General features: G+C 68.4%; 3 protein-coding genes across 7 annotated transcripts; 2 read left to right on the top strand and 1 right to left on the bottom strand.

Moving 5' to 3' along the window:
- The first annotated feature begins 10 nt into the window (after nucleotides 1-10).
- On the top strand, nucleotides 11-5410 carry ARFIP2 (ADP ribosylation factor interacting protein 2). Of its 2 annotated transcripts, none has more exons than XM_064704982.1 (8): nucleotides 11-97; nucleotides 936-1043; nucleotides 1117-1225; nucleotides 2626-2741; nucleotides 2933-3154; nucleotides 3443-3600; nucleotides 3677-3851; nucleotides 4167-5410. In XM_064704982.1, exons 2-8 carry the CDS (start codon nucleotides 945-947, stop codon nucleotides 4320-4322), a joined length of 1035 nt encoding a protein of 344 aa, XP_064561052.1. In that variant the 5' UTR covers nucleotides 11-97; nucleotides 936-944; the 3' UTR covers nucleotides 4323-5410. The 2 variants fall into 2 exon arrangements, with proteins under 2 accessions (XP_064561052.1, XP_064561059.1); XM_064704989.1 differs by lacking the exon at nucleotides 11-97 and adding an exon at nucleotides 214-239.
- Nucleotides 5411-7620: 2210 nt separating this feature from the next.
- LOC135443577 (proline-rich protein 2-like) lies at nucleotides 7621-9457 on the bottom strand. The gene is made up of 3 exons (XM_064704332.1): nucleotides 9336-9457; nucleotides 8291-8810; nucleotides 7621-7692 (listed from the first exon to the last, which is right to left on the bottom strand). Exons 1-3 carry the CDS (start codon nucleotides 9455-9457, stop codon nucleotides 7621-7623), a joined length of 714 nt encoding a protein of 237 aa, XP_064560402.1.
- Nucleotides 8377-18393, top strand: TRIM3 (tripartite motif containing 3). 4 transcript variants are annotated; one of them, XM_064704940.1, is made up of 12 exons: nucleotides 8377-8529; nucleotides 9442-9583; nucleotides 11427-11661; nucleotides 12033-12193; nucleotides 12439-12619; nucleotides 13380-14103; nucleotides 14240-14343; nucleotides 14767-14934; nucleotides 15014-15182; nucleotides 15891-15961; nucleotides 16156-16296; nucleotides 17734-18393. In XM_064704940.1, the coding sequence occupies exons 2-12, from the start codon at nucleotides 9456-9458 to the stop codon at nucleotides 17884-17886; spliced, it is 2235 nt and encodes a 744-aa protein (XP_064561010.1). In that variant the 5' UTR covers nucleotides 8377-8529; nucleotides 9442-9455; the 3' UTR covers nucleotides 17887-18393. The 4 variants fall into 4 exon arrangements, with proteins under 4 accessions (XP_064561010.1, XP_064561037.1, XP_064561026.1 ...); XM_064704967.1 differs by lacking the exon at nucleotides 8377-8529 and adding an exon at nucleotides 8557-8586; XM_064704956.1 differs by lacking the exon at nucleotides 8377-8529 and adding an exon at nucleotides 8756-8774.
- The last annotated feature ends 1644 nt before the right edge of the window (nucleotides 18394-20037 follow it).

Here is a 20037-nt window from a genome sequence, read left to right as displayed (position 1 = left end):
ATGACGCCACTTCCGGGCCCTTGACGCCACTTTCGGCGCGTCCGGGCCGAGGCGGAGCGGGAGCGGCGCGGGGGGGCCCGGCGGGGCCGGGGCGCAGGTGGGGCCGGGCCGGGGCCGGGCGGGGTCAGCGGCCGCGGGACCGGTGGGGCCGGGCCGGACAGCCCCGGCAGCGAGGCCGGGCCGCCGCCGCCCGCTCGGGCCGGTTCCGGCTGGAGCGGCCCCCGGGGGTTCCCTCGGAGGTCGGTCCCGTCCCGGGCCTTGCCGTGCGTGGCTGCGGGCGGCTCCGTTCCGAGGCTGCCCCGCCGGCCCCGGAGGCTGTGGGACTGCGGGGCCGTTCACCGGCGAGGATGGCCCTGGGCGGCGGCGGGCTCTGCCCGCGGGGCCGGACCCTGGAGCCGGGCCGGGCGCCGTGCCCGCCGGGGAGGGGACAGGGCGCGGGTAACGGGCTCTCGGAGCCCGCCCCGGGCCCCGCCTGCTCTGGAATGTGCCCGGACCGGTCCGGGCACTGCGGCCCCCCCGCGCTCCTGCGGACGTGGCTCCGGGCGCCCTCCTGACCGGGGCCGTGCTGGGCGCCGCCAGCGCCGCCGTCCCGGGCAGGGTCTGCGGGGATCCCCGGCGGGGTTTGTGAGCGGGAGCCCGAGGGGCGGGAGCCCGGCAGTCCTGGGCGCGATGGGGCGGGAGCCACGGTGGGGTCGGTGCCTCTGGGATGTGCCGCCCTGCGGGTCGGTTCCGGGAGCAGGGCTGTCCCGAGGGGGCCGGCCGGGCCGGGCAGCGGCTGCAGGAGGCCCTGCGCGGGGGCAGCGGCTGCTCGGCTGCCGGTGCGGGCCCCTCCCTGCGCTGCAGCCTCCTGCTGGCCCTGCACGGCCCCGCGGGTGCTGCCGGTGCCCCGGCCGGGCGGGGGTCCTGGCCCCAGCACCTCGTCCGTGTCCCTGCAGGCCCTGAGGATGTCGGACGGGATCCTGAGCAAGGCAGCCACCATGGAGATCCCCATCAGCAGCAACGGGGACACCAGCAGCCTGCCCGAGGATGATGGCCTGGAGCAGGTCCGGGGCTCGGGAAGCCCGGGGGTGTGTGGGGCTGTCCCAGGGCTCATCTCCTGTGCTCCTGTGCCCCCAGGACCTGCAGCAGGTGATGGTGTCGGGACCCAACCTGAACGAGACCAGCATCGTGTCCGGCGGCTACGGGGGCACAGCCGAAGGCATCATCCCCACGGGCACCATCAAAGGTACTGGGGCTGCCCTGGGAGGGAGCGGGGCCGTCGTGGGACAGAGGGGCTCAGCTGAGGGGCCCCTGACTCATGGCACAAGGCCTAGCCAGGGTGTCTCCTGGGGGGCTCGGGTTCTGTGCAGGGGCAGCGTGGGGGGCTCTGTACTGAGGCAAAGCAGGGGCTGCTGCCCCAACCCTGCTCTTCCTGGGCTGGGTGCTCCCCTACCACAGGGTGGTGTCTCTGCTGGGAATTTCCATCCCCTTGGCCAGAACATCCCCGTGGGATTCTGAGTCCCTGCTGTGCTGGAAGATCCCAGGTCTGTCCTGGTCCCTGTGCAGCCATGCCCAGCCATGTCCATCCATGTACTGGCGATGAGGGGGCAGGCAGGGGGCCCCGAGCCCACACCTCGCTGATCCCTTCTTGCTGTGCCAGCGGGGCTGGCTGGGCTCTGCGCCCCGGGAGACCTGGCACCACTGTCCTTGTTCCACGCAGACCTCTCCCTGAGGGTCCCCCAGGGCTTGAGGAGGGTCTGTGTGGGCAGAGAGGGCGAGTGCACGTGTGTGTGCCTCCCTGGAGCACCGCCACTGCTGGCCCTGAGTCCCTGTGACGCCAGGCCTGCCCAGCCCTTGGGGTCAGCGATTCCTGCCCCAGGCCAGAGGGGGGTTCCTGGGCTGGGGTTCCGTCTGTGTGGCTGTGGCCGTGTCTCTGGGTTCCAAGGCTCACGTGCTGCCGTCGCTCTCCCGCTGCCGCCCGCCCGCGCTCTCGTCCCTGTCCCTGCCCCCGTCCGCTCTGCCCTGGCTGCCCCCCCGTCCCGTGCCCTGTGCCCCCCGCTCGGCCCCGCAGCCCCCCCGTTTCCAGGCTCTCTTGTCCACCCTCACCCCCCCCGAGGAGCGCCGGTGCCCCCCAGCGCGCCCGCTGCCCGCAGGATGGCCCGCCCGGCCGCGGCTCCCGCAGGTACGGCCCCCGCCCGCCCCGGCCTCCCCTGGGACACTGGTGAGAGCCCAGGGTGGCTGTGCCATGGCCAGAGCCTGGTGCTGATCCCTGTGCTGGGACAGAGGACAGCCCTGATGCGCCCGGGGGCTCAGAGCTGGCTCCTCTGCCCCTGAGCCCACCTGAGGCACTGCCACTGCTGCTGGGCAGTGTTCCCCCTGTGTCCAGCCTGGTGAGGATGGGGCAGGGCCTGGTGCAAGCAGAAATGTCTGGGCTGGGCTCTGTGCCCCCGTGTGGGACCCTCAGGGGGGCTGGCAGGAGCAGGGTTCTCACCACAATGCCTGTGAGCCAGTGCTGGGCGTGTGCCCAGAGCTGGGCATGCTGCTGTGGAAACAGCTCCAGGACAAGGGCTCTGGAGGCTGGGGCTGCCCGGTGCCCGTGGCTGCTGCCCTCCTGGAGCTGGTGCCAGGTTCCCATCCCTGTGCCAGGCCCCGGGCTGCACCCACCGCCCCCCGGACCCCCAGCCGGTGGAGAGGAGGTCGTGCGTGGCATTGCCGTGGAGAAGTTTGACATTGTCAAGAAGTGGGGGATCAACACCTACAAGGTGAGGGGTGAGGGGACACCGGGGGGGCCTTCCTGTCCCCTCCCACAAGCAGCTGCTCTCAGAGGGGTTTGGGGGTCTCACACATGTACCTTGGGCCCCCATCTCCCCCTGCTGCAGTGCACCAAGCAGCTGCTCTCACAGGGGTTTGGGGGTCTCACACGTGCCTTGGTGCCCATCTCCCCCTGCTGCAGTGCACCAAGCAGCTGCTGTCGGAGCGCTTCGGCCGGGGGTCCCGCACGGTGGACCTGGAGCTGGAGACCCAGATCGAGCTGCTGCGGGAGACCAAGCGCAAGTACGAGAGCGTGCTGCACCTGGCACGGGCGCTCACGGCCCACCTCTACAGCCTCGTGCAGACCCAGCACGCCCTGGGCGACGCCTTTGCCGACCTCAGCCAGAAATCCCCCGAGCTCCAGGTGTGCCAGGGCTGGGGGCACACTGCAGTGAGGGCAGGGACTGGCTGTACCTGGGCTGGGGCTTGGCCCTGGGGTTGTGGGGGTCAGGGTTTGGGGGGTCACCCTTGGACACCAGGGCAGGAACACAACCTGCACAAGAGTGGATGTTGTGCTGGTGCTGGGCTGGGTGGTGCTGCATCATGGTTGGCCCTGGTGGTCTCAGGGGGCTTTTCCCCCAGCACCCTTGAAGGAGGGGAGTGTGGATGGGATCCCTGGCCCCTCACCGTGCCCCCATCCCTGTGTCCCCAGGAGGAGTTTGGGTACAACGCAGAGACACAGAAGCTGCTGTGCAAGAACGGGGAGACGCTGCTGGGCGCCGTCAACTTCTTTGTGTCCAGCATCAACACGCTGGTCAACAAGACCATGGAAGACACGCTCATGACAGTGAAGCAGTACGAGACGGCCAGGTGGGCCGGGGCTCGGGGGGCTGGGGGCTCCTGGGCCGGCCTGGGGGCAGGTCAGTGACGCTGGGGTGCCGTGCAGGCTGGAGTATGACGCGTACCGCACGGACCTGGAGGAGCTGAGCATGGGCCCGCGCGACGCCGGCGCCGTCAGCCGCCTGGACGCCGCCCAGAGCCAGTTCCAGAGCCACAAGGACAAGTACGAGAAGCTGCGGGCGGACGTGGCCATCAAGCTCAAGTTCTTGGAGGAGAACAAGGTGGGTGCAGGGTGGGGATGGGGGCGCAGGAGTGGGAGATGCAAGACAGGTGGGGCATGCAGAGATGGGGCACATGAGGAGGGGGGCTTTGGGGCAGGGACGGGGGGGAAGTGCAGGGATAGGAGGCGCAGGGATGGGGTCCCTGCAGGGATTTGACAGCCACACTGGATTTGTCACGCAAGGACACGAATTGGGTGGAACAGGCAGTGCAGAGGGGGAGCGGTGGCACTCTGGGGATCTCAGAGGGCTTTCCAACCCCTTCTCTGTGCTGCTGGGGTGGGCTCAGGCCCCCCAGTCATGATCCCTCCCCCCCAGATCAAGGTGATGCACAAGCAACTGCTGCTGTTCCACAATGCCATCTCTGCGTACTTTGCTGGGAACCAGCAGCAGCTTGAGCAGACCCTCAAGCAGTTCAACATCAAGCTCAAGACCCCTGGCGCCGAGAAGCCCTCCTGGCTGGAGGAGCAGTGAGCCCCCGTGCCCCCCGGATAGGATGGAGGAGCACACATGGACCTCAGTTGTGGCCGGGGGCTCGTGGGGGCCACAGCCCAGGCCTGCTCTTGGATGGGGGGGACCCCGGGTGTGGGGAGCTGCCAGAGGGCTGGGTCCCCCCTCATCCCACAGCCCCTCCTCAGGGCAGGCTGCAGCAGCTCCTCGGCACAGACCCCACACAGCAGACAGCTGGAGCCCCCCTGCCCCTGACACTCCCAAGGGGGCTGGCTGGGCTGCTGCCCCCAGGCACCCCACTCACCCTGGGGTGAGCCAGGACCTTCCACTGTCCCCCCTGTGCCTCCCCGGGGCAGGATGAGGGTGCGCCCCTCCCAGGCCCACTGCCAGCTCCCCCCAGGCAGCCCCCTGCCCTGTGCACAGTGGAGCTGGGTGGGGGCAGCACTGGCACAGCCAGGCCCCACTGCGTTGGGGAGGGGCTGTGGGGCTGCCCCTGGCACCCAGGGGGCTCCTGCTCTGCCCGCCAGTGCCAGGGACACCCCGGCCCCCTCCAGGCCGTTCCCAGGTGTTTCCAGCCTGGCTGCTCATGCACTCCTGATTCACAGGGGGCTGCACCCCCAAAGAGCCCCCTGCTTCCCCACCCGGGGCTGTGGCGCCTGGGCTGGGCCGGTGAGGGGTCCCTGTGCCCTGCTGCTCGTGGCAGGGGGAGTCGCTGGCCAGGCACAGGTCCCCTGGCACCCTGGGGGAGCACGGGGGGCTCCAAGCAGGGACCAAAGGTCAGCGGAGGCACGGGGTGCACGCGTGTCCGCGCGTGTCCGGGTGCGGGCACACGCGTGTCCGCGCGTGTCCGGGTGCGGGCACATGCGTGTCCCGGTCTGGGACGCCTGTGCTGCACACGGGGGGCTGGGGTCCCAGCCAGGGTCTGCCCCCACCCCACGAGGGGCCCCCCGCCTACCCCCGCACTTGGGCACTTTCTCCTGAGACAAAACTGTTGGTTTTTCTTGCTCATTAATTTAACTCATAATTTAATGTCGGGATCCGACTTCCCCCTGCCCCGCCCTGGTGACGGTCTGACCCCCCAAGGCCCTGACTTGTGTAAAACCCCAATAAATGGTACGGATCAGTGTGTGCCGACCCACAGCGGGACAGGGAGGGGCTGCACTGCGGGCTGGGGCTGCCAGGGGGGGTGGGAGATGGGGCACGAGCCCCACGAGGGTGAGGACCCTGATGGAGCCCTAGGGCAAGGGGGCTGGCTGCTGCTTGTGGGGCCCCAGGCTCGGAAGGGGAGTGAGCTGGAGCCCGGGAGAGAGGGCTCTGGGGGCGAGCGAGGGGCGTGGGGGGCCCCTGCTCCCTTGTGTCTGGTGAGGGGAGCCACCCCTTGCTCCAGCCCCATGGCACCAGCATGAACCAGCCCAGGTGGGAGTCAATGGCTGGGGGGCACCACAGGGGGAGGCTGGGTCCGATCGGCCTGGGGTTCCTGGCACCATCACCACTGTCCCTCTGGTGTCACTGAGAGCTCGGGAGTCCCACAGGATGGACTCCCCTTCCCCAGGCCAGGCACTGGGGCTGGTGCCACCCAATGCCCTCCTCCATCGCCCTTCAACCTATTCCTGCTCTCGGAATGGGATTTGTCCAATTGCTGCACCCCTGGGGCTCCTGGACATCCCCAGGACACTCACTGGCCCGTGGGACACTGCCTTCAGAAGATTCCCAGTCCCCCTGAACCTTCCTCCAGGACACCCTCTGCCCCAGGCCCCTGGAGCACTGAAACCCTCCCATGGGGTGCTGCTGCTCCCCAGACATGGATGTGGGTGGATGTGGGCAATCCCTGGCCACGCTGGGCTCGGCTGGGTGTCTGTCCCCAAGGGATGAGGGCTCTGTGCCCCCAGGCCCATCCACTGCGCCGTGGGGGCACTGGGGAAGGAGTGGGGGTCTCTGTGGGGAGCAGGAGCCGCTGGAGGTGCGGGGGGAGGCCCTTGGTGGAGGGGAGCCCCTGTGCTGCCCCTGTGCTGCCCCTGTGCTGCAGGTGTCCCAGCACTGATCCCACGGTGCTGCAGGTGTCCCAGCACTGATCCCCAGGGTGCTGCAGGTGTCCCAGCACTGATCCCACGGTGCTGCAGGTGCCCCAGCACTGATCCCCACGGTGCTGCAGGTGTCCCAGCACTGATCCCCAGGATGCTGCAGGTGTCCCAGCATTGATCTCACTGTGCTGCAGGTGTCCCAGCACTGATGTTCCTGTGCTGCAGGTGTCCCAGCACTGATCCAGGGTGCTCCAGGTGTCCCAGCACTGATCCCACTGTTCTGCAGGTGTCCCAGCACTGATCCCACTGTTCTGCAGGTGTCCCAGCACTGATCCCCGGGGTGCTGCAGGTGTCCCAGCACTGATCCCACTGTTCTGCAGGTGTCCCAGCACTGATCCCACGGTGCTGCAGGTGTCCCAGCACTGATCCCACGGTGCTGCAGGTGTCCAGCACTGATCCCAGGGTGCTGCAGGTGTCCCAGCACTGATGTTCCTGTGCTGCAGGTGCCCCAGCACTGATCCCACGGTGCTGCAGGTGTCCCAGCACTGATCCCCAGGGTGCTGCAGGTGTCCCAGCACTGATGTTCCTGTGCTGCAGGTGTCCCAGCACTGATCCCCGTGTGCTGCAGGTGTCCCAGCACTGATCCCAGGGTGCTGCAGGTGTCCAGCACTGATCCCCAGGGTGCTGTGGGGGTCCCAGCACTGATGTTCCTGTGCTGCAGGTGTCCCAGCACTGATCCCCACGGTGCTGCAGGTGTCCCAGCACTGATCCCACGGTGCTGCAGGTGTCCCAGCACTGATCCCCAGGGTGCTGCAGGAGTCCCACGTGGAGGAGGAGCGTGGGACACGCAGAGCCTCAGCCCCCCCTGCTGGGGATGGGGGGTCCTGGGGGTGGGTCCCGTGTTCCAGGGCAGGTCACCCCATCACCCTCATCATCATCATCATCCCTGCTCCTGGGGCGCTGTGATGGCAGCACAACCATGTCTGGCCTGGCTGCGGAACCTTCCAGACACTGAAGCCAAGGTGGAGGGTCAGGAGATCATGTTGGGGTCCCCATGTGGATTGGGACAGATTTACTGGGGGGCTGGTTCATGGCAGAGCTCTGGCTCCATCCTGGAGCTGGTGGGTCTCCCTGATGGGTCCCCAAATGTGCTGGGCTGGTTCAGCACCTTCCTGTCCCTGAGGCCATCATCTCCCCATGGCCCACTCCAGCAGTGACCTGCCTGGGGATGGGGGCACCTCCTCGGCACCCCTGGAGCTCCAGCTCTGCCAGAATGCCCTGTCCAGGAGGCCTCACCTGCCTCACCCAAAGGAGGCAGCCGGGATCTGCTGGAATTCCCGGGAAGCTGCAGCACGTGGGCTCGATGCCACGTCCTGAACGGGTGGGGGGGCGCCAGCTGAGGGGGGGACGGTGATGAGGGGGTCCCACGTGGAGGAGGAGCTGTGGCAGCTGGCAGGTGGGAAGCAGCGTGGGCTCCCTAAAAACTGAGGGGCTGGGGAGGGCCTACTGATTTTAGTCCTATCCCCCCTTTAAAAACCCCTTTGTACCCGGCCTGTACCTCCTTTATACCACCCCTCTATAACCCCTGTGTTACCCCCATTTTTACCTGTGCATCCCCCTCGCCGCCCTTTGTACCCACCTGTTCGCCGTGACCTTCCCTTTATTCCCCCTTTTATATTCTTCCTACTGCCCAATTTATCCCGCCCGTCACCCCACGCTCGGTACCCCCGCCGCGCCGTGCCCCCACCCACCAGTGTGTGCCCACATTGTTCCCCAGCCCTGCTCCCGCTCCAGTTTGGGGTCAGCCCCCCCAGATTCGGGGTCGGGATGTGGTTGCCGTGGCAACAGCCGGGTACCCCTGGATGCGCGGAGCCCCCCCCAGCTGCAGAGCCACAGCCCAGGCGAGACCACTGCCGCCGGAGGGGGGGCCGAGGGGTCGCTGCGCACACTTTCCCACCGCCCCCTCCCCACGAGCCCCCCAGCCGGGGGTGGCAGCGCGTCCTGCGGCGGCGCCTCGGCACCGCGAGCGGGGCATCCTCGGGGGCGGGCTCCGTGGCACGGGGAGGCGGTGGCGCGTTCCGCCTCCCCCTGCGGAGCGCGGTTGGTGCGGCCCGGCCCGGCCGCCTCCCTGTCGCATCCCGGGCCGGGGCCGAGGATGCGCCGTGGGGTCCCGCGGCGCGCGCGGGAGCGAGGAGGGGGCTGCGGGGGGGGTGAGTGCGGGGTGAGCGGGGCGGCACCGGCACCGGGCACCGGGCACCGGGCGGGGGGTGAGGGGGCACACGGCGGGCAGGGCTGTGAGGGGCGGGGGGGCGGATGGCCGCGGGCAGCGCCCCCCGGGCCCCCCGGGCCGTGCGACCCCCGGGCCCGCCGTGCCCCGGTGCCGCGGGGGGGGCGGTGCCGCACAATGGCGGCCGGGGCGGGGCCGCGGCCTGGAGCGCGGAGCCGCCGCAGCGCCGTGAGCGGGGCCGGGGCCGGGGCGGGGGACACGGGGCTGCGGGGTCAGTGCGGCACCGGGACACGGGGGGTGAGGGGTGTCCCACGGGACCGGGGCTGGGCTCGGTGCCGGGGGCTCGGGAGGAGGCGGTGGCGGCGGTGGGGTGTGCCCGTGGGGCGGGAGGGCGGCTGCTGTGGGCGCTGTGGGTGCTGTGGGTGCCCTGCGGCCATTCCTCACCATGGATGGTGCCACGGGGCCAAGGAGAGGAGCTGTGGGTCAGTGCGTTCCGAGGGGCAGGAGGGGCAGGGTAGTGCCAGGGACGCGGTGCTGTGGGAGGCTGTGGGTGCCATGGGCACGGTGGGGCCAGAGGGGTCCCGTGTGTGCCCCACAAGGTGTCTGTGGGGCCGGGGGCTGTGGGTGCCCCGGGGAGTGGAGCCCTCATGCCGTGGGGTGAGTGTCCCTTATGGCCCTCTGTGGGGCTGTGGGGCACTGTGGTTCAGTGCTGGGCTGCAGGGTGCCGTGCAGTGCCCTCCCAGCATTTAAATTCCCCCATCCTCAGGCGGAGGGTCTGCCGTGACCCACCGCGAGCCTGTGGGGCGGGTGGGGGCTGCGTGATGCCCTGGGCTGGGGCTGGCAGCGGCCGTGGGCGCTGCAGGGTGCGTGCCCCTCACTGTGCTGTGCCTGCCAGGCTGAGGAGCCGCCATGGCCCGCCACGAGCCCGCCAGCCCGGTGGTGCGGCAGATTGACCAGCAGTTCCTCATCTGCAGCATCTGCCTCGACCGCTACTGCAACCCCAAGGTGCTGCCCTGCCTGCACACCTTCTGCGAGAGGTGGGACCTCCCGAACCCACCCGAGCCCTCCTGAGCCCGCCCTGCACCCCTGAACCCCTCCTGAGCCCCCCCTGCATACCCTGAGCCCCCTATGAACCCCCTGAACCCAATCCCTGCCTGCAAACCTTCTGTGAGAGGGGGGACCCCTCATTACACTTCCTCCCTGCACCCCACTGCACCTCCACTCTCCATCCCCACCGTGTCTCTGAGCCCCCCTGCACCCCTCCCATGCTCTCTGCACCCTGCCAGCCTCCATCCCCAGCACATCCCCACCGTGCCCTGGGCCCCCTGCGCCCCCAGAGCCCTGACTGCAGCCCAGCACTGCCACCCTCCATGTCCTTACTGCCCCCCTGCACCCCCAGAGCCCTGACTGCAGCCCAGCACTGCCACCCTCCAAATGCACCCCATGTCCTTACTGCCCCCCTGCACCCCCAGAGCCCTGACTGCAGCCCTGACACTGCCACCCTCCAAGTGCACCCCATGTCCTTACTGCCCCCCTGCACCCCCAGCTGCTCTGCCCCTCCAGCACCATCCCTCTGCCCCCCCTGCACCCAGCCCCCTCTGCCTTGCTGCACCCCCTGTGTCCCTGAGCCTGCACCCCCGGTGTGCCCCACTGCAGCCCCTAAACCCTCAGTGTGAGCAGAGCCCCCCTCAGCCCCACTGGTGTGAGCCAGGCCCCCTGCACTCCCTGCCCTCCCCAGTCAGAGATGGAGTCGGGCCTCCTGTGCCCCCAGAGGTGGGGGCTGGGGCTGGGCCCCCCCTGCATCCCATGGTGGGGGTGGGACCCCCCTGCATCCCATGGCTCGCAGTGGGGCTGGGACCCCCTGCCCTCCACACCCCTCTTCTCTGGGAGGGCTGCACAGCCCCTGAGCCCCCCGATTGTGGGAGCGGGGGGAACGATGGCTGGGTCCCCAAGTAGGGGGGCCTTGTTGCTGATGGCCCCCTCTCTCTGTGCTCCCAGAGCCCTCTGGTCCTGCTCCATCCATCCATCCATCCATCCATCTATCCATCCATCCATCCATCTCCCCAGGGGCACTGGCACTGCTACCCCTTGTCCATCCTGTCCATCTGTCCGACTGCCCGTTCCCCTGCCGCTCCCCCACCTGGTGTGACACCACACAGCCCTCCTGTCTGTCTGTCCATCTGTGTCTCCCATCCTCCTGTGACACTGTGCAGCCCCCCCATGTGACTGTCCGTCTGCCCTCCTCCTGCACCCCAGTGTGACACTGCAGCCCTGCCATCTTGTCCATCTGTCCCCTGGTTTGTCTGTCCCTCCCACCCTGTTCTCACCCCCTGGTGTTCCACCACGCAGCCCCCATGTCCGTGTGTCCATCTCTCCCCCTGCTCTCTGCCTGCACCCCAGCCCTTCGGTCTGTCTGCTGCCCCCCTCTCCCTGTGTTCCTCATTGCCCTGTCTGTCCATCCTGCTGCTCCTGTCCCACTGTCACTGTGTGCAGCCCCCCTGTCCATCCCTCTGTCCCCAGGCCTATCCAGTGCCCTTGTCCTGCACCCTGACCCTCGTGTTCATCTGTCCATCCCACCCTGTACCTGCCCCCAGCCCTAGGTGGCACGTTCACCCTTCTGTCCCCCCATCAACCTGCCCGTCTGTTCCCCTGCCTCCCTGTCCATCCGTCTGTCCCCTCATCCCCCTCTTCTGCCCCCAGAGCCATCCCCCATCCCAGCAGGCCCTGTCCCCCCATCCATCCCCTCACCGGTCCCCCTGTTGTCCCTGTATCTGGACCCACGTGCCCCCTGTGCCCCCACTGCTGTCCCTGCCCAGCCTGTCCCTGCCATGCCCCGTGTGACCCCAGTGCCCCCGTGACCCCTGACCCCTGTGACCCCAGGTGTCTGCAGAACTACATTCCGGCCCAGAGCCTGTCCCTGTCGTGCCCCGTGTGCCGCCAGACCTCCATCCTGCCCGAGCGGGGGGTCCCGGCGCTGCCCAACAACTTCTTCATCACCAACCTGATGGAGGTGCTGCAGCGGGACCCCGACCCCCGCGGGGCCCCCCCTGCGCCCCTGCCGCCCCTGGGCGCCGCCACCGGGCAGCCGCTCTGCTGCCCCAACCACGAGGGAAAGGTGGGGCCGGGGGCTGCCCGGGGGCTGCTCTGGGGGCTCAGGGTGTTCATGGGGGGGCTGCAGGGACCTGGGGGGCTGCTCAGGGTGTCTGGGGGGTCCTGAGGGCTGATGTGACTCGGGGGCACTGGGGACCTGCAGGAGCTGGAGAGGCTTTAGGAGGGCTGGGATCTGGGGAAGGCTAAGGAGGTCTGTGAGGGTCAAGGGGGTTGGGGGGGCTGCAGGCCTTGGAGAAAGGGTCCAGAGAGGGTCTGGGGAGGCTGCGGTGGTCCCGGGAGCCTGGGAGAGGCTGTGTGGGCTCAGAGGGTGGTTTGGGGCGGGCTGCAGGGTCCTTGGGCTGAGCGCGGGGCAGCAGGTGAGCGCAGGTGTGGCAGGTGATGGAGTTCTACTGCGAGCCCTGCGAGACGGCCATGTGCCGGGAGTGCACGGAGGGCGAGCGGCGGGAGCACCGGGACCACCGCACCGTGCCGCTGCGCGACGTGCTGGAGCAGCACAAGGCAGCCCTGCAGCACCAGCTGGACGCTGTGCGCGCCAGGTACGGGGCAGGGCGGGCTGGGCGTCCCCAGGGCCCCGCTCCCACTGGCATCGGTGCCAGCTTCATGCCACCCACACACGGTGGCTGAGGGCATCGTGGGTGCTGTGGGGTTTGAGGGTTCAGGGAGTGCCCGTGTCCTCCCTCTGCAGAATGCCACAGCTGGGTGAGGGTGCTGTGGGGGACTGCAGGGTTCAGGTGGGGCAGGTGGGGGTTTGGGACTTGAGGGGGTGCCCGTGTCTCCGCAGGCTCCCGCAGCTGGCGGCAGCTGTGGGGCTGGTGGCCGAGATCAGCCGGCAGCTGGGGCAGCGCCGGGCTGAGGCCGAGGCCGAGATCGGGAGCAGCTTCGAGGAGCTGGAGGCAGCGCTGCGGCAGCGGCGGGAGGTGCTGCTGCGCGACCTGGAGGCCACCTGTGCTGCCAAGCAGCAGGTAACACACCTGGGGCTCTGTGCCCTTCAGCAGCCCTTCCTGCGGGTGTGTGGTACCCCAGCCGTGCCCCAGTGCCAGGGGCCCAGCCGGTGCAACAGCTGGGGTCCCAGTGCAGCACCAGCACTGGGCTTGTGGCCATGGCTGGGGTGCAGGTGGGGGAGCAGGCAGAACATTGGTTAGGGGTGCTGGATGTGGGGGTCGCACACGGACACCACAGAGACGTGCCATCCTCACAGGGTGCACGGAGGGGCAACTGGAGGTGCTGCAGTGGGGCCAGGATGTGGCTCAAGTGTGGGTATTGGCCCTGGGGTCCCAGCCGGTGCCACAGGTGATGATGTCCTGTGGTTTGGGTGTGGGTGCTGGCCCTGGGGTCCCACTGGTGCCACAGGTGATGATGTCCTGTGGTTTGGGTGTGGGTGCTGGCCCTGGGGTCCCACTGGTGCCACAGGTGGTGATGTCCTGTGGTTCAGGTGTGTGTGCTGGCCCTGGGGTCCCACTGGTGCCACAGGTGGTGATGTCCTGTGGTTCAGGTGTGGGTGCTGGCCCTGGGGTCCCACTGGTGCCACAGGTGATGATGTCCTGTGTTGGTGTGGGTGCTGGCCCTGGGTCCCACTGTGCCACAGGTGATGTCCTGTGGTTCGGGTGTGGGTGCTGGCCCTGGGGTCCCACTGGTGCCACAGGTGGTGATGTCCTGTGGTTCAGGTGTGGATGCTGGCCCTGGGGTCCCACTGGTGCCACAGGTGGTGTCCTGGTCGCGCAGGTGCTGGAGGCGCAGCTGGAGGTGCTGCGGCAGGGCCAGGAGAGCATCCTGAGCAGCTGCGCGTTCACGGAGCAGGCGCTGCACCACGGCTCGGCCACGGAGGTGCTGCTGGTGCAGAAGCAGATGGGCGAGCGGCTGCGGGAGCTGGCGGCGCGGCCCTTCCCCGAGCACCCGCACGAGAACGCGCAGCTCGAGTTCCACGCCGAGCCCGAGGGGCTGCGCCGCTCCATCCAGAACCTGGGCGCGCTGCTGACCACCAGCGCCACGGCGCACACCACGGTGGCCACGGGCGAGGGGCTGCGCCAGGCCGTGGTGGGGCAGCCCTGCTCGCTCAGCGTCACCACCAAGGACAAGGACGGGGCGCTGGTGCGCAGCGGCGGCGCCCGCCTGCGCTTCGCCGTGACGGGCCCCGACGGCGCCGCGGCCGAGGCCGAGGTGCAGGACAACCGCAACGGCACCTACGAGCTGGTGTACACGCCGCGCAGCGAGGGCGACTTCGTGCTGTCCATCCTGCTGTACGGGCAGCCCGTGCGCGGCTCCCCGTTCCGCGCGCGCGCCCTGCGCCCCAGCGACGTGCCCCCGTCCCCCGAGGAGGCCAAGCGCCGCGTCAAGTCCCCGGGCGGGGGGCACGTGCGGCAGAAGGCCCTGCGCCGCCCCGCCAGCATGTACGGCAGCGCCAAGCGCAAGGAGAACCCCATCGAGGACGAGCTCATCTTTCGCGTCGGTGAGCGGGGGCAGGGGGTGTCTGGGGGTGATGGGGGGCTCCCCAGGATGGTGGGGTCTCCCTGGGCTCCTCGTGGCTCCCTGGGGTGGTGAGTGGTGTCCTGGGGCCCCGTGTGCCCCCTGACTGGTGCCTGCAGGCAGCCGTGGCCGGGAGAAGGGCGAGTTCACCAACCTGCAGGGGATCTCCACGTCCAGCGCTGGCCGCATCGTTGTGGCCGACAGCAACAACCAGTGCGTGCAGGTACGGACACCCTTGGGACCTCCAAACCCCCCCAGGACCCCCACTGACTCTTGTTGACCCCCACTGACCCTGACAGCAGCAACCAGTGCATGCAGGTATGGACCCCTGGGACCCCCACTGACCCCCCCGGGTAACCCTGGATCCCCACTGACCCCATCAGCAGTAACCAATGTGTGCAGGTACAGTCCCCTCCAGGATCCCCGAAGTGTCCCAGGACCCCCACTGACTCCCCCTGCTCTCCCCTGGCCCCCACAGTGGTTCTCCAATGGGGGGCAGTTCCAGCTGCATTTTGGGGTGCGGGGCCATTCCCCTGGTTCCCTGACCCTGCTGCCGTTGCAAGTGTTCAGTAACGAGGGGCAGTTCCAGCTGTGTTTTGGGGTGCAGGGCCGTTCCCCTGGTTCCCTGACCCTGCTGCCCTCGCAGGTGTTCAGTAACGAGGGGCAGTTCCGGCTGCGTTTCGGGGTGCGGGGCCGTTCCCCGGGGCAGCTCCAGCGCCCCACGGGGGTCTCAGTGGACACCAACGGTGACATCATCGTGGCCGACTACGACAACCGCTGGGTCAGTGTGTTCTCACCTGAGGGCAAGTTCAAGGTGAGGCCTGCAGGGCTCTGGGGGGAGCCGTGGGCAGGGGGTCCGTGGCAGTCCCAGCCTCACTGCTTGTCCCCCCCAGACGAAGCTGGGCGCGGGGCGGCTGATGGGCCCCAAGGGCGTCGCCGTGGACAAAAACGGGCACATCATCGTGGTGGACAACAAGGCTTGCTGCGTCTTCATCTTCCAGCCCAACGGCAAGCTGGTGGCTCGGTTCGGCTCCCGCGGCACCGCCGAGCGCCAGTTCGCAGGTACCTGCCCTGGCACCCCCAGCTGGGAGCCCAGGGCAGGCAGCACCGTGTGTGCCCCGCCTTGCTGGGACAGCTGGTGGCACTGGGAGCCCAAGAACGGCCTGAGGCTGGGGCACAGGTCCAGGCTGCAGTTCTAGGCTGGCTTTCTGGATCCAGCTCTGGGCTGTGGGCTCAGGTTCTGGGCTTAGTACTTGTTCTGAGCTCTGGTTTGAGTTCTGGGGCTGGACAGGAAGCCAGAATCTGGTTCTAGGGAGCCAGGATCTGGTTCTAGGTCCAGCACCATGTTCAGGGCTCTGATCCAGTTCTAGGTTCTATCTCTGGGTTCTGGTTCAGGACTGAGATCCCAGGCTCTGAGTTCAGGGTTTGGTTCTGGTTCCCAGGCTGGGATGAGGTTCCAGGTTCTGGGTTTGGGTCTGGGTTCTGAGCTGTGTGTCCTAGACTGGGGCACTGGGTTTGGTTCTGGATACAGATCGTGGGTCTGGGTTCTGGGTTCAATTCTGGGCCAGGGCCCTGGCCTCAGGTTCTGGCAGTGGCTCCATCCTGGGGGCTCTGAGTTCTGGGCTCTGTCCATGCCTCAGGGCTCTGGGTCCATCCTGGTCCTGCCATGGGGCCAGGGCTGAACCCCACCATTCCCCCCAGGGCTGAGTCCCCCAGTCCTGGGGATGATTCCCTGTGCCCCTCTCGGGCTGAGCCCCTTTGTCTCCTCAGGACCCCATTTTGTGGCTGTCAACAACAAGAATGAGATTGTGGTGACCGACTTCCACAACCACTCTGTGAAGGTGAGCGCAGGCACAGGCAGGTGCTGAGAGCCCCTGGTGCTCTGAGGGTGGGCTGGGGGCTGCAGTGACCCCCCTGTGCTCCAAGGGCTGGGGGCTGCAGTGACCCCCCTGTGCTCCGAGGGCAGCCTGGGGGCTGCAGTGACCCCCCTGTGCTTGGTGGGCTGGGGGCTGCAGTGACCTCCTGTGCCCCCCAGGTGTACAACGCCGAGGGTGAGTTCCTGTTCAAGTTCGGCTCGCACGGCGAGGGCAACGGGCAGTTCAACGCGCCCACGGGGGTGGCCGTGGACAGCAACGGCAACATCATCGTGGCTGACTGGGGCAACAGCCGCATCCAGGTACCACACCTGTGCTGGCAGGGACACACTGACACCTGTGCCTGCACGGACACACCGACACCTGTGCTGGCAGGGACACACTGACACCTGTGCTGGCAGGGACACACTGACACCTGTGCCTGCACGGACACACCGACACCTGTGCTGGCATAGACACACGGACACCTGTGCCTGCACGGACACACGGACACCTGTGCTGGCATAGACACACGGACACCTGTGCCTGCATGGACACAGGGACATCTGTGCCTGCATGGACACACCGACACCTGTGCTGGCACAGACACACGGACACCTGTGCTGGCATAGACACACGGACACCTGTGCCTGCACGGACACACGGACACCTGTGCCTGCACAGACACATGGACAGCTGAGCCTGCACAGACACCTGTGCCCACACAGACAGACACCTGTGCCTGCACCTGCACACCTGTACCTGTACAGACACACCTGTACCTGCACTGACACCTGCACCTGCACACCTGCACACCCATACCTGCACACATCCCCCAGTGCAGCCCAAGGGCGCTCAGCCCTGCCCCCTCCCCATCCCACCTGTGTGCCAGGGGCACCTGCAGGGAGCCAGGACACAGCTGGGTTTGAGTGAGAGCGGCTGGAGAGGATCTTGGGTCAGTGGGGCAGAGTCTGTGCAGGGGCTGCGGTCAGCTGGGAGGGGTCAGGCAACTGGGAGCAACAGGGGAGGGTCTCTGGTCAGCTGGGAATGCTCCATGGGGGCCTAGGGGCAACTGGGAGGAACTGGGAAGAGTTTTACACCAAGAGCAACTGGGATGGACTGAGAAGGGGTCTGGGCTCACCTGGGAGCAACTGGGAGCCTCTTGGGTTAACTGGAATAGACCCAGGGGGGATCTTGACCCCGTGCCCCCACAGGGAGTGCATCCTGCAGGGCTGGGGGCTCTCAGGGCTGGGGTCCCTGGGGCTGGCTATCCCTGGGGCTGGCTGTCCCCGGGCCGTGGGGCCATTGGGGGTCCCTGGGGCTGGCTGTCCCTGGGCTGTGGGGCTGGCTGTCCCTGGGCATAGGGCCATTGGGTGTCCCTGGGGCTGGCTGTCCCTGGGCTGTGGGGCTGGCTGTCCCTGGGCATAGGGCCATTGGGTGTCCCTGGGGCTGGCTGTCCCTGGGCTGTGGGGCTGAGGGTCCCTGGGCCGTGGGGCCATTGGGTGTCCCTGGGTCTGGCTGTCCCTGGGCTTAGGGCCAGTGGGAGTCCCTGGGGCTGAGGGTCCCCGGGCCGTGGGGCCATTGGGGGGTCCCTGGGGCTGGCTGTCCCTGGGGCTGGCTGTCCCCGGGCTCTGGGGCCATTGGGGGTCCCTGGGGCTGGCTGTCCCCGGGCCCTGGGGCCATTGGGGGTCCCTGGGGCTGGCTGTCCCTGGGGCTGGCTGTCCCCGGGCCCTGGGGCACAGCGCTGTGCACTCCTGCAGGTGTTTGACAGCGCGGGCTCGTTCCTGTCCTACATCAACACAGCGGCCGACCCGCTGTACGGCCCGCAGGGGCTGGCCCTCACCTCCGACGGCCACGTGGTCGTGGCTGACTCGGGCAACCACTGCTTCAAGGCCTATCGCTACCTGCAGTGACGGGCACGGCACCGGGCACCGGGCACGGCAGCAGGAGCCTGCAGCTGCACCGGGGGCACGGCTGCCCCGCGGCCTCGCCTGCCCCCCAAGCGCCATCCTGGCTTCATGTGCACTTTATCCCAGGGGGCAGCCGGGCCTGGGGGGGTGAGGATGGGTCCCGTGGGGTGGGGGCTGCCTGGGGGTCGCGGTCTGGCCCCTCACCCACGGCAGGGCCAGCATCCCACTGCCCCTGCTGACAGGGTCCCGAGGCGTGGGGGGAGTGAGGGGCAGGGGGAGCCGCTGGAAGGGCTTGTGGGGGGCTGGGGGTGGCCAGAGCAGAGCCCCACGCCCCTTGAGGGCTGCCCCCCAGCTCCCAGCTCCCCTCCCCAGCTGTGGGGTGACTGTGTGTGCCTGCTGCCCCACTGCACTGCTGCTCCACAGCTCTGGGGGGCTCCAGGGGCTGTGGAGCAGCCGCCGCACGCTGACAAAACTGTATGTACAAAATAAAGTATTCTGGAAGTACCCCGGCCCGTGCTGCCCCTAGGCCTGGCTGTCCTTCACACACCCTGCCCTGCAGCCCCCGTGGCCTGCGGGCCCCCCAGCTGCACTGGCCAGCAGGGACAGGAGCCGTGCCTGGAGCTCAGTGGCACCAGGCTCAGTGCCCGGCCTGGGCGTTCTGCCAGCACTGACCCATCTGCAGGGACAGGGACACACTGGGAGCGGGGACTGGGCTGGAGTGGGGACAGCGTCAGACTGGTCTGTGCTGGCCGCAGGTTTTGGGTTGGACTGGTCTGTACTCGTACTGGGCTGTACTGAGTCAGACTGGTCTGTGCTAGCAGTAGGAGCTGCTCCATACTGGTCCGTGTACCCAGGAGAAAGTGGTCAGTGACCTGCTGAGCCGCTCAGACCCCACAGGTCCCTGGGGCCAGTGGAGGGGTCACAGGGCTGCTCCGCCTGGTCCTCACCAGCTCTGGCCATCCCTGGGGGATCCTGGACGGCAGCAGAGCTCACCAGACCCTGCTCATCATCCCCCACCAGCCCTGGGGGTCCCAGGCCCCAGAGGTGTCCGTGACCCTGTTCCCAGGCAGGGCTGGAGGGAGGATCCAGGGAATTCCATGCCTGTCCCTGGTCCTGATGCTGGGAAGCTCCCAGAACAGATCACCTGTGGGTCCCACAGCATGGGCAGGGCAGCTCAGATCCAGCTGGGGCTGGGAAAGGCAGGTCCTGCTGGGACAGGGTGACCTGTGGGACAGGTGTGGGTGTGCCTGCCTGGAGCTCAGCAAAGCCCTTGGCACCATCTCCATCTCCCTGGCATCCCACGGAGCACCTGCAGCCTGGCTGGGACAGGTGCTCCTTGTTGGGAGTGCCTGGCTGAGGGCCAGGCCCAGGGAGGGGGGGAATGGGGCCACACCTGGGGCCAGGCACCGCTGGGCTCCCCAGGGCTCGGTTCTGGGTTCCCCAGGGCTCAGTGCTGGGCCAGGCACTGCTGGGCTCCCCAGGGCTCGGTTCTGGGCTCCCCAGGGCTCAGTGCTGGGCCAGGCACTGCTGGGCTCCCCAGGGCTCGGTGCTGGGGCCAGGGCTGTCCCAGAGCTGTCAGTGACCTGGATGGAGCCTGGAGTGTGTGCTCCGTGAGCCCATGGGACACACATGGCTGGTTGGGATCTGGCTCTGCCGAGGGCAGGAAGGACCCCAGAGGGGTCTGGCCAGGCTGGACTAATGAGCCAAGGCCAGCAGTGTGGGGGTCAACAAGGGCAAGTGCTGGGGCTTCTGCTGGGGTCACCAAAACTCCTGTGACACCCCAGGCTGGGCAGAGGGGCGGCAAACGGCCCTGGGGGTGCTGGGCACAGGGGCTGGATGTGAGCCCAGGTGTGCCCAAGTGGGCAAGGGGCTGATGGCACCGGGGCTGTGCCAGTCCCAGTGTGGGCACAGCCCAGGGCAGGGATTGTCCTCCAGGGCAGGGATTGTCCCCCAGAGCACTCAGGGCTCTGGGCTGGGGACAAGGTGGGGACCAGTCACAGGTGGGACTCAGCCTTGGAGGTCTCGTCAAACGGAGTGGCTGCGATCGTGTACGGGACCAGACCGGTCCCCGCACCCCGTGTCACTGTCGCTGCTCCCGGCCGGACCCCCCGGCGCTGCCTCTCCGGGGCTGCTAAGAGCCAGGACCCTCCCGGT

Source organism: Zonotrichia leucophrys, chromosome 1 (assembly GCF_028769735.1).
Source record: "Zonotrichia leucophrys gambelii isolate GWCS_2022_RI chromosome 1, RI_Zleu_2.0, whole genome shotgun sequence".
In the NCBI taxonomy this organism is placed as follows: Eukaryota; Metazoa; Chordata; class Aves; order Passeriformes; family Passerellidae; genus Zonotrichia; species Zonotrichia leucophrys.
This window is presented reverse-complemented; position numbering and strand designations above follow the sequence as displayed.

Excerpts from the sequence above, each read along its gene's own strand:
- TRIM3 (XM_064704940.1), top strand. The coding sequence starts at position 9,456 with ATGGCCCGCCACGAGCCCGCCAGCCCGGTGGTGCGGCAGATTGACCAG. Across the intron at positions 14,344-14,766 it reads GCAACAACCAGTGCGTGCAG|GTGTTCAGTAACGAGGGGCA; the intron begins GTACGGACACCC and ends CTGCCCTCGCAG. Across the intron at positions 15,962-16,155 it reads TCCACAACCACTCTGTGAAG|GTGTACAACGCCGAGGGTGA; the intron begins GTGAGCGCAGGC and ends TGTGCCCCCCAG.
- LOC135443577 (XM_064704332.1), bottom strand. The coding sequence starts at position 9,457 with ATGGCGGCTCCTCAGCCTGGCAGGCACAGCACAGTGAGGGGCACGCAC. Across the intron at positions 8,811-9,335 it reads ACCCGCCCCACAGGCTCGCG|CCCCGTGTCCCCCGCCCCGG; the intron begins GTGGGTCACGGC and ends CTGACCCCGCAG. Across the intron at positions 7,693-8,290 it reads CACCCCCGGCTGGGGGGCTC|GACGTGGCATCGAGCCCACG; the intron begins GTGGGGAGGGGG and ends CCACCCGTTCAG.
- ARFIP2 (XM_064704982.1), top strand. The coding sequence starts at position 945 with ATGTCGGACGGGATCCTGAGCAAGGCAGCCACCATGGAGATCCCCATC. Across the intron at positions 3,601-3,676 it reads AAGCAGTACGAGACGGCCAG|GCTGGAGTATGACGCGTACC; the intron begins GTGGGCCGGGGC and ends GGTGCCGTGCAG. Across the intron at positions 3,852-4,166 it reads AGTTCTTGGAGGAGAACAAG|ATCAAGGTGATGCACAAGCA; the intron begins GTGGGTGCAGGG and ends CCTCCCCCCCAG.